The sequence below is a fragment of the Impatiens glandulifera genome, chromosome 8 (genome assembly GCF_907164915.1).
Source record: "Impatiens glandulifera chromosome 8, dImpGla2.1, whole genome shotgun sequence".
Lineage (NCBI taxonomy): Eukaryota > Viridiplantae > Streptophyta > Magnoliopsida > Ericales > Balsaminaceae > Impatiens > Impatiens glandulifera.
Window position 1 is genome coordinate 17,339,744 of NC_061869.1, and position 12,258 is coordinate 17,352,001.

Consider the following 12,258-nt stretch of genomic DNA (forward strand, 5'->3'; position numbering starts at 1 on the left):
GAACCTTTATTTTCCACGTGTTCAAATTGAACAGCGAATCTGCTACTTGTCGTCGTCAATTGAATTTCGATGGAAACGGACAACCTTTGGAGGACATCGAAACCAACTTAATTCCACTTTTAGGTAGGGAATTTGAGAGTGAAGAAGAATGCTACGTATTCTACTTAGCATACGCTAAACTAATAGGATTTGGTATAAGGCGCAGTTCAAAACATGTAGACAACGAGGGTAAAATACTGGATAGAGTTTTTTGTTGTAGTGCACAGGGTGAACGGGGAAAGGACAAACGTGATGTCTATGTGAAACGTAGACGTTCTGTGACTAGGTTCTGTTGTGAAGCGAAATTGAGGATAAAGAGGGCAGACAATGGAAAGTTCCAAGTGGTAAATTTTATTAGTGATCATAGTCATCCTCTTGCAAGTCCAAAGAAAACTCACCTGTATAGATGCCATATGAATATTTCTGCAGTTGCAGGCTTACATATCGAGATGGCCACTAACGTGGGAATTCCTCCTAAGTCATCACATGCTCTAATGTCTAAACAAATCGGTGGAAGGGAGAATCTAGGTTTTCTTCCTGAGGATTACAAAAATTACCTGCGCACGAAAAGAACCAGAGAGTGTAATTTTGGGGAAACAGGGGGTGTATTAAAGTATTTGCAGAAAAAACAATCCAATGATCCTGGTTTTTATAATGCTTTTCAACTTGATGCGGACGATTTGATAACGAATATTTTTTGGTGTGATTCCAACATGCGGACGTGGTAAGTTTTGACACCACATACAAGAAGAATAATGAAGGTCGTCCAGTTGCGCTTTTTGTAGGTGTCAATCATCACAAACAATCAATTATTTTTGGAGCAGCTCTATTATACGATAAAACTGCGATGACTTTTGATTGGTTGTTTGAGACTTTCACCAAAGCTATGCGTGGGAAAAAACCAAAAACCATTCTTACAGATCAAGACGCGGCCATGGCTAAGGCCTTGGCGTCTACATGGCCCGAAACAAATCATCGTCTCTGTATTTGGCACATATTTCAAAATGCAGCCATACATCTTAGCTCGGTGTTCCATAATTTCAGAGATTTTTCTAAGGATTTTTCTTCGTGTATATATGATTTTGAAGAAGAGATAGAGTTTGTTGAAGCTTGGAATCAAATGTTGACAAACTACGGGCTTGAAAACAACGACTGGTTGAAACGCATGTTTAGCATCAGGCGAAAGTGGGCATTAGTCTATGGACGACAAATGTTTTGTGCTGATATGACGACAACACAGAGAAGTGAGAGTATGAACAATTTGTTGAAAAGGTACTACTCCTACAAACACAAGTTTTTAGAATTTTTCAAACACTTTGAAAGACTAATCGATGAAAGAAGATATGATGTGTTGAAGGCTAATTTCAAATCAATTACCAGCCAACCAAGTCTTAACTATCCAGTTTTGATCTTAAAGGATGCTTGTAAAGTTTACACCCCAGAGGTCTTTAAGTGCTTTGAACAATAATGGTTTATGTCGCATGATTGTGGTGTAGAAATGTTAGAGGATGTCGACACACACAGAAAATACAAGGTAACACCCCACACTAGGAGATGCTCTCATACAGTTACAGTTCATAAGAATGACGATAAGAATATCGAGTGCAGCTGCTGTAAATTTGAATTTGGAGGGATTTTGTGTGCTCACATCCTAAAGATTTTCACAACGATTGACGTGTTGAAGATTCCTCCGGCGTTGATATTGAAGAGGTGGACAAGAACAGCCAAAGATGGAATATTTGGAACTGATCCAATCGTGGACAGTACTAATGTTGATTCGAGTGAGCTTCATAACATAAGATACAGAGATTTGTGTGGGTTGTCCATGCATTTATTTACCAAGGCAGCCGAAAGAGATGACACTTACAAGCATGTCAAAGAAATCATGCTGAGCCAGTGCACGTTTGTGGATAAAAAATTACAGGAGAGTATAAATATGCAAACTCCACCAACCGGTGTATCACGTTCTGCCGAGGGTGCCCCTGTTCAAGCGAAAGGAATGAAAACTAAGAAGCCAACAAGGTCTGGTAAGAGAAGGAAAGGTGGACTAGAGAAGAACTCCAGAAAAAGAAAATCAACAAGAATAACTAGCCAATCACAGATTCCGGTATGAATATGTTGACTTAACTTCTTTACTAATAATTGGGTTATTCTTATTAATTTATTAACATACTTTTCAATAATTTCATATACCTTTCCAGCCATCAAATGCAATGCCAACGACCACTCCACAGTTCTCAACTCCTCAACAATGGGACGAAAGTTTCAGCATGGACGCCAATACTCCGTTCACTATTCTTTTGTCATCTCAACTATCGAATTCCAGTTTCATGTGAAATCTGATATGTATATAGTATTGTATGTATGTTGGATTTGAAACCAAGAAGAAGGTCGAATGTATGCATGCGAAGTTTTATGCAATACCAAATGAATGACCACACTAATTCATTTCTAAAAAAATAAAAACAACTAAATCAATCGAATATTTATTCGCCCCCAGTCGAATACTATTAAGTATCCTATTAGTTACAAATTGACAATATGAAACACAGAAATGGGGAGAATATGTATTCGCTTCAACCTCACCAAGTATCTGGGGTGAATATTTATTCTCCTCATATTTCTTTCATGAAATTGATATTTATGTGGAATTTGGTATTTACATGTCAGGGTAAGTGTGATGACATGACAAGTCATCCCTCTTCTCATGGTTGGGTTGGGGGTTTTACATGACCAATTATTTGAGAAGACTATGTATTCGCTTCATAGAGAATCAGTATTTGAGGCGAATATTTATGCGCCTCAGGTTTCTTTCACTTAATTTATTCATTTAACACATAAATGAACAAGTATTTGAAAATCAAATGTCATAAAAAACAATCTGCATGTATACATGTTCATTATTGTCAAGATGTGAAGTAACATTTTTTGAGAATTTAAATTACACAACATATTCTTTAATGTAACAATAAATCATTAAAATTATATGAATAGTTTAATGACCCAATCTGTCTGCATCTACATTATTGTACTCATGTCAACTAAAATTAATTGTAAACTTTAATTACACAATATGTATACATTTCCTAATTCATGGACTTATCCATTTACGGCAAGAATTGTAGACCTTACTCCTTGCATTGTTGAGCTCCGAGCCAATGACACACCAACAATATTCCATCCTCAATGTCTTTATTTGGTTCCTTACATTTCTTTTAACGCCAAAGCCAGGTTTCCAACCCTTCACCTCACCTTCATACGTCTCCATGTGTCTCATGCAAAAAATGCCGCAGTCAGTGTAATTCTTGGAATCCTGCCATGGCAATTTCAAACATATCTTTTCCAAACCGCCATACTTTTCAGCAAGAACGGGGTCTACGTCGTTCATATATTGTTGAATGTAGTCATCCTGATACATCATTAAAAACAACACGATGTACTGTATTTTAGTATAAGAACATCTAAAATTGTTCAATGTCATCTACTAACATATGGTATAACACTTACATTATTTTCGTTGATGTCAATAGACCAATCCTTTGGCGTTCCTCTATATGTTTCCATATGTCTCATTAAATATACACCACAGTCTGTCTTGTTTGTTTGGTCTTGCCAGTCCAGCTTTGGGGCCGTTATCCTGTATTTTTTAACCTTTGCAGCCATTCTTTCCATTCCTTGACTTGCCAAGAAATTCACAAAACAATCGAGTTGTTTCCTCAAAGTGACATACTTGTCCAGAATTTTCATTCTATGAGGACGACCGGAGTTGTCTAGTACAATAATTTTGGAGTCCTTAATATTCACACAAACAAGGAAGAAATGTCTGGAAAAGACAACGGGTAGGAATATCTGCAAAAAGAACACAAACATTTATTAATTTATTGCATACTCGTTACTTGGAATTGAGGGATATGTACATACCACGTCAGCGAAGATGAGGTATTCTTTTGTGACTTCGTAGTTTCTCATGTCTTCTTCAATGGATTGGGAAAATAAGGTGGCATCATGCTCCATATTAACCTGCAAAATAAGGGCAGAGCATCAAAGTCATGAACATTGAAGGATACATAGCACAAAAAAAGAGATGCACTTACATGTGAAATTGATGTGAAACAAATTATTCTTGGTTCATGCCTTGGAAACCTACGGCATTTGAAGTGCACAATTATGGACCAAGCGTCAATCACTTCGCTCGCAATTTCTTCACCCATTATCATTGTACGAAGTAAATGACGGGTGATATTACCAGGTGCACCTTCGTACAGAACGTCACTGCAAAATACATTCATTTAGAAGACCATAACTAACTAATTTCATTTTTCAAATTTCTAAAACCATGCGAACTAACTTACAATGGAGGCAGGTCTTCATCAAACACAAAATCGGCTAATCTTTGTTCCTTGTTGGTTATTTTGTGGTCCAACATATCCGCAACCTGTTGCATGTAAGGGGATCGAAGGTGCACAGGAATTTTTGAGATCTTCCTCTTAGGATATTCTCTAATGTTGATGCGTCCCCCCCCATCACCTTCATCTTCATCTTCAGAAGATTCAACGGCCTTAGAAGCCTCAACCTGTTGCTTGCATTCACCCTGATCACTTGGTGCAACAGACTGAGCTTGGGGTTCTTCAACATTTTCCTTCCCTGCACCATGATCATTTGGTTCAACATGCTGAGATTTGAGTTCCTCAACCTGTTGCTTGCCTTCACCCTGATCACTTGGTGCAACAGACTGAGCTTGGGGTTCCGCAACATTTTCCTTCCCTGCACCCTCATCATTTGGTTCAACATACTGAGATTTTGGTTCATCAACCTGTTCCTTCCCTTCACCCTGATCATCGTCTTCAACAGTGGTTGTCTGCACTTTGTGTGCCCCATCAGGTCCTTCCCTTCACCCTCATGATCAGTTGGTTCAACACAGGGTGAGTCATCTTTGTTGGGCAGAACTGAATCCTCATGTTCGTCCTGCTGAGGAGGGGGTGACTTGGCTTGAATGTGCTGAAATACAGCCTCTACATCTTCCTGTTCAAGAAGGAGTGATTCATCTTCAATGTCCTGACCTACATCCTCAACATATTTCGGTTGCACAGGGGGTGACGGAGCTTCATTGTGCAGAACGGCATCATCGAGATCATTCTGTTCAACGTGATCTGATGGATTTTCTTGATTTGACATCACTGCATCCTCAATATCATTCAGTTCAACTAGTGCTGGTGGATTGTCTGCATTGTCCTCCACGGCAGTCTCACATGTGTAATCAACCCGGGGACTAGTGATTTTCAAGCCCGCACACTGTAAAGTGTCCCCAAGTGCCTCCCTTGGAGGATCTTCCACACCTATACGAACCTCACCATCGTTCACAAACTTCAAGTGTTTCATGAACCCTTCAGACTCTCTGAGGTTCAGGAAACCGGCCTCAAAAAAGGGCTTCGGATCGATGTTGCGTTTCTCCAACTCCCCTGATAGGTAATTCAGCTGTTGGGCTGTATCTTTAAAAGTTTGCAGGATTTTGGATGTCAACATCTGTACATTATGAAAAACAGATTTCATTAATCTTGAAAACAGGATAATATAGACAAATGGGAGTCAATTTCTTGTTTCCACATACCTCATTATCGTCTTCTGTTAATTCAACCGAGTCAACTGGATTCTCGGGTTGTTTAGCTGCTAAGCGCGCCCTTGCACGGCCCTTCCCAAAACCACCGGCACGAACTTCTAAGTTGGTAAACTCTAACACGGTGACGTCATCCCAACAAGAGATTATTGGAAATTTTCTTTCGTAGGGGATACGTTCACCTTCCACAAAAATACCATCTAGGTAGCAAATCTGGAGTAAAGGAATGGGAAACATGTTAGAAAATATTAGATATCTATAAATCATATATAAGAGAGGCAACAATACTTACCGATAAAAGGGTTATAGGTCCATCGAAATATGGATTTTTATCTTTACTGGCTTTTTTTTCCAACTTCTTACACTGTCAACCAATCGTTGTAGTGTGAAGTGGCACCAGTTCAGTTCCTTTATGTTATCAACATCCATTTAGGATTTGAGAATTTTGAACCTGAAATGAAAAAAATACATGTGTCAGTATTCACAAATACAATTAGATATATAATAGGTTTGAATACATGTTTACCTGGCTCGTGAATTTTGAACTGGACATAAAAAACTTGAGACAACAAAGACAACGAAGTCGATTTTGAAATCGTTGTCTGCACTTGTGTTACTTAATATCTTGGGGATCATAGATAGTGTTTCGGGAGCTTTTGAGTCTTCCCCGGTCCATCTGGTCTTCCAATCCCTCAAGAAATGAAAATAATCAGGGTCCTTAGTCTTGTCCCCCCCAACGGACTCGACTACGTTCGTTGCCCCTCTAGGGAGGTTCATCACGAGCTGTACGAGATCTTCATCGATAAGGATCTCATCACCGTTGGCCAATACCAGAGAACTCTTATCCGGGTCAAAACATTGGATTACGTGTCTGGAAAAATGCGCCAGGCACTTGGAGACGTCCATTGTAAGAAGAGAACCAAACTCGATTTCCTTCACGGCTTCCCTCTGTTCTACGCTCAATTTAGGAATCAGTTGAGCGAGGCCATGAGGTGATGATCGGGTTAGAAATGTCAGTTTACGTTTCTTGATGGTTTTGGTTTTTTGGGGAGATGGTGGTAACTCTTCATCGAATGGGGTAGTACACGGAGAAATATTAGTGGTTTCTGGGGGTGGTTCTAGTAACTCTTCATCGACTGTTGGAGTGGATGTAGGAATAACATTGGGTTTTTTTTTTAGGGGGAAAAGGTGGTGGTAAAATCTCATCAAAATGGGTAGTACCTGCAGCAACATCAGTAGCTTCGACAGCAACTGTGGAAACTGATTCAGCAGTCGATGACGACTTAGTATTCGTCTTCGGATTTCTCTTCCTCTTCTTTTCATATTTAAAGTTATTAAACCTCGAAGTCATTATTTTTGGTGGGATAGCATAAATCAATATTCAACGAAATAAATTGAATAAATTGAATAAAATTAGTATAAACACAATAAGATTAACATACCTCTCTGGATTATTGCTGGGATTGACGTTGGATGCAGGAGTGGGGGCAGTTTCGTTTTCGTTTATGCTCCTACAAACTTGCAAGACGACCTCTCGGGAGTCGATGGGATCCACTTCCATGTTGTTGCCTTGGTTCCCTGACATCTTCAGAAGAAATCCTTGTAGTATAAACGAAATATCTAGGGTTTCGACGTTGAGTGTTTGGATTATCGTCGGGAGATAGAGAGAGAAGAATATGAACAGTTGCTTATGAAAATGAAAATGATGGAGAATGGGATTGGAGCGGGAAATGGAAATTATATCAACTAGTAATGGAAGCGAATAAATATTCGTTCCATATCGTAACTTCTTAAAAAAATTCAAAAAATAAATTGAAAATAAAAACTGTTATTCGAAGTGAAGATTTATTCGCGGGATGTAAATGCACGGGTAAGTGATTTTACATGACAGGCAAGTTGGCTTCTCATGGGAGGGGAGGGGGTTTTACATGAACGTCAGGCTAAAAATAATTGAAAAGAAGAAATCTTCGCTTTCAATCGTCTCCTCGAAAAACAAAATTAAAGCGAATATTTGGTCGTTTCATGCATGTCATTTTAAATTAATTGAATTAACATTTATTAATAAACGGAAATATAAAATTAATAAAAATAAAATAGCCAAGTAATTGAGGCGAAGATTTGTTCGGTTGCTGCATGTGATTTTTCATAAATTAAATTAATATTTAATAAACGGAAATATAAAATCCATGTCATTTTGGTCTTTACATGCACGGGTAATTGTATTTTCATCGAAGGCAGGCGATCTTGTCATGGGTGGGTTGGGGGGTTTACATGATGTTTTTATTAAAATTAATTGAAGCAAATATATTTTCGCTCCAGAGGGTCTCGAGGCAAAAAAATTAAATAACAAAATTAAATAAAATTAATTTAAAAAAATATAAATTAATTGAATTAATATTTAATAAACGGAAATATAATTATTAAAATTAATTGAAGCAAATATATCTTCGCTCCTGAGGGTCTCCAAGCCAAAAAACTGAAATAAAAAATTAAATAAAATTCCTAGAAAAAAAAATGAATGAATTAATTGAAGCGAATATTATATCGCTGCATGTGTTTTTTAATAAATTAAATTAATATTTAATAAACGTAAATATAAAATCCCTGTCAATTTGGTCTTTACATAGACGGGTAATTGTATTTTCATGGAAGGCAAGCGGTCTTCTCATGAGTGGGTATGGGGGGTTTACATGAGGGTCAGGGCAACGGGCGTGTAGATCTTCGCTCCCATCGCATCTCACCCTCCCCTCTGACACGGTGCCCTGAGCGAAGATATCTTATCTGGGTATCATATGAATATTATATAATTTCCTGGCGTTAACAGGCGCTGCCGTTAACGGGGTCTGGTGTGAACCCGGGCCGAAACCCGGATTCCGGATTCTCCCTCCCTCCGTCTCCTACCCAAATTGATTTATTATTAAAATAATAATGCTGCAATCTGATTGGTCCGCCACAGGGAAACACAGCAATCGGTGGTAGCAGAAGATCTGAGTTATAATTTAAGGATGAATCTATGTATTATCCTTTTATATATTATATATATATATATATATATAAATTAAAGTAAATAAATAATGATTTGATTAATGAATTTTCTCTCTTTTCTTGAACATCCATTAGCTTGACGTGGCATAACGCCCAATTAGCACCCTTCTCACAACAGAAAACAGATCGCTGCCACCACCTTCCCTCCTCTTTCATTCTCTTTTTCTCTCTCTCTGTCTGCACCGCGGCTGATGATCCCGACGGAGATGCTCATGTTGCAGCTATTTCTCGTCCCCTCTCAATCGCAGCCATTGATCTCGTACGAAAATCTCAAAGCAAGGTTGAAAAATCACATACGAAGCCCATAATCAATAGTTCCAACGCTTTTTAATGTGCGATTGGTGAGATTTCTGTACGCCGCTGAATAGAGGAGGAACAACGGGGTCTCCTCTGCTCAACAAAATGTCTCTGGTGGAACAGACTCAAAACATGCACTCCATTCTGATATCAAATACCTAAATGCATGAAATCCTTCTTTTACGTGTTTTTATTATCATGCATGTTCTTATCTTACGTATGTCTAATGTTGTTTTTCTTGCCTGACCTATCTCTCTCCCAGGTGATATCACAGTCTCAATATTCAACTGTCAATGGTTTCTATTCGATTCACTACTTTCCTCCTCCTTGAAATTTCTTCTTCGTCCTATATTTATACATATTTCGGCAGCGGCTAGTCGTTTTACTGGATCCTGGAGGGATTTGGACCTAATTTAGTCATCAATGGTTAGTTTCTGCTGTATTTCTATTAATATGAAGTTCCTGCGGACTAAATTTAATTTTTATGAGAATTTTGGTTCATCTCTCCATATTAGGTTGTTTATTTCATCTGTATTATTGAGTTTACTAGTATAGATTGACAAAAACGGATAGATTTTTAGAAGTATGGCAGTAGAAACTTCAAATTCGGAATTTCCACTGAGTTGACAATATTCACCTTTCCTTTTTCTTCCTCCATGAAGCCAATTTTTACATATCCATTTATAGCTGTATATTATATTCATGCTAGAAAATTATATTGATTAAAGGTTAATGGTGTATTAATGATTCTTCCATGTGCAGAGTCCCGCAATTAACTTAGTAGTTGGATCTCATGTGTGGGTGGAGGATCCTGAAGTTGCTTGGATAGATGGGGAAGTTATAGAAGTAAAAGGGGAAGAAATAAAAGTAAACTGTTCGTCGGGAAAGGAGGTGAGCATTAGGAATAATACCAGTGCTCTTTGTGACCACATGATTTCTGGAAGAGAAAACATTAGTTCTAGTATATCTTTTGTTATGACTTTATTCTCATTTTTCCAGAACATGGTTTTATTAAAAGAACTCAAGTGGACATCATATAAAGAAAAAAAAGAAGAAGCTAAAATCATATTGATTCAAACAGAAGAAAGTATCTATGTAAACTCATCATGGTCCAACTCGATATCTTCCTTTTGGGTTGTGTCACTCTGAACAGGAAAAAACATGTTTTATTCTTTGCTTTCATTCCATCCACATGATCACATTTGGAATCATATGCCAATTCTTCTAGGAAAAAAAAAACTGGTTTAGAACACAATTATTCAATATTTAGTGAATCATTTCAATATCTAACTCTTATGGAAAATATCCATGAAGATCATCTCCAAAATTCTTAAACATGGTAGTTAGATTACATGTTTGCATGCTTACAGTTTTAATCATGTATTATCATGTGATGCTCAGATCTTACTAATTATCCTATGAACTTTTGAAATTTAGGTTGTTAGTAATGCATCTAATGTCCATCCAAAAGACGTTGAAGCTCCTTCCAGTGGTGTGGATGATATGACAAAGCTAGCTTATCTGCACGGACCAGGGGTTCTTCAGAATTTAAGATCTCGATATGACTTGAATGAAATTTATGTAAGGTTTTACACCATCTGCATTTTCTTCCTTTCCTAATTATTACAGAAATTTGAAATTGTGAGGACATTCCTAAAAGAAAGCAACCCAAATAGGGTAGATCAAGTGATAAAAATCTTGAACTAAGAGGCTAAATACTCGTGTTCAATCCCCACTGATAGCACCTATTGAAGTTGGGATCATGGCGGCGGGATGTTTAACTAGCTTCCACCACCTTGATCTAAAAAAACAAAATGAAAGAATTAAGTTGAATGATATGTTACATTTATGGTGGCAGGCGGCTAAAACGTTAATATCTTTGTAGAAGAGTTTGTTTAGTTTGTCTAGACTTTGAAGCTAACCTGTAAAAATGGTCTTTCAGACATATACAGGTAGCATACTGATAGCTATCAACCCCTTCCAGAGGCTCCCTCATTTGTATGCTGATGATATCATGGAACGATATAAAGGTTACTATACTATAATCTTCTCATAGTTTTAGGCACTTTGTTATTCTCATGGAAAGTTATAAAGGAAATGTGTAAATAATGCAGGAAGATGATTAATGAGGGAGTCAGCCAATCAATTTTGGTCAGCGGAGAAAGTGGCGCTGGCAAAACAGAAAGTACAAAAAGTCTCATGCAATATCTTGCTTTTATGGGGGGGAGAAATAAATCAGATAAAGGGACAGTGGAGCAGCAAGTCTTAGAGGTTCGAGCATTGTAAAACTTGTTTCATATACTGATAATGATAGTGTTCAAGGTTTAGTATCACATATGAGCCTATTAAGAAGACTAAGTATTTTGTCATCATTTATCACTATCACAATCACATTGAAAATTTTGTTAAAGTAAAAATTGAAAGTAATTTTAATTTTTTCGTTTGGCATAAGGTTTTTTCTTATGGATCATGATCCAGATTATAGTGTGAGCTTTTGTTTCATTTGGTACAACATGATCAAATTATTTTCTAGATGATCATGAATTTTGACAAACATAACAAATGTTGATTTTTTGTAGGATCATAATCAACATGAAGTTTTAATAACAAAACAACCCATAGTATCTTTTTTCTTATTTATCCATCATTCTTATTTGTTTGGCTGTCAAATCCTGTTTTAGAAGCATTTGGCAATGCCAAGACAGTCAGGAACAATAATTCTTTTGGATGATGTTCAACGTTTCTTTGATCTCAAATGTTTCCTAATGCATTCCATGGTAATCCTAATATACATTTTAGTCGCTTTGGTAAGTTTGTGGAGTTACAGTTTGTTCAGAAGGGAAGAATTTCAGGAGCTGTTATACGGACTTATCTACTTGAACGGTCCCGTGTTTGTCAAGTTTCTGACCCGGAGAGAAACTATCACTGTTTTTATATGCTTTGTGCTGCGCCACCTGAGGTAATGTCCTTTCGTCACATAGAATTTTCTATATGATGATTTTTTTTACAGTAGTTGGATCCACTAGGACTTTAGGCTTGTTGCTTTTGTGGTCTTTTGTTGTGTTTATTTTTTGTTTCCCTGTTCCGTTCATGTCGTTTCTCACACGGTTTCTTCAATGCAATGACCTGTTCCAAAAACAAACACAAGAAGCTAGTAGTAGCATAAGGATAGTGTGGAAATATCAAGTTTCGCTCATTCCAATCAACACATTTCCCTTTCCAAAAGACATTAACTCTAAGTGGTTGGAGTTGTTTGTCTTCCT

General features: G+C 37.4%; 1 protein-coding gene across 1 annotated transcript; it reads left to right on the forward strand.

The window, feature by feature from the left end:
* Positions 1-4,268: 4,268 nt before the first annotated feature.
* On the forward strand, positions 4,269-11,990 carry LOC124913115 (myosin-8-like). The gene is made up of 8 exons (XM_047453734.1): positions 4,269-4,288; positions 8,774-8,978; positions 9,758-9,886; positions 9,995-10,000; positions 10,433-10,576; positions 10,938-10,993; positions 11,110-11,277; positions 11,795-11,990. Exons 1-8 carry the CDS (start codon positions 4,269-4,271, stop codon positions 11,988-11,990), a joined length of 924 nt encoding a protein of 307 aa, XP_047309690.1.
* The last annotated feature ends 268 nt before the right edge of the window (positions 11,991-12,258 follow it).

Bases quoted from the DNA above. Each gene is read 5' to 3' on its own strand.
- LOC124913115 (XM_047453734.1), top strand. From the start codon at position 4,269: ATGACGGGTGATATTACCAG. The intron at 10,577-10,937 runs GTAAGGTTTTAC...ATGGTCTTTCAG, and splicing joins ATGACTTGAATGAAATTTAT to ACATATACAGGTAGCATACT. The intron at 10,994-11,109 runs GTATGCTGATGA...TAAATAATGCAG, and splicing joins TTCCAGAGGCTCCCTCATTT to GAAGATGATTAATGAGGGAG.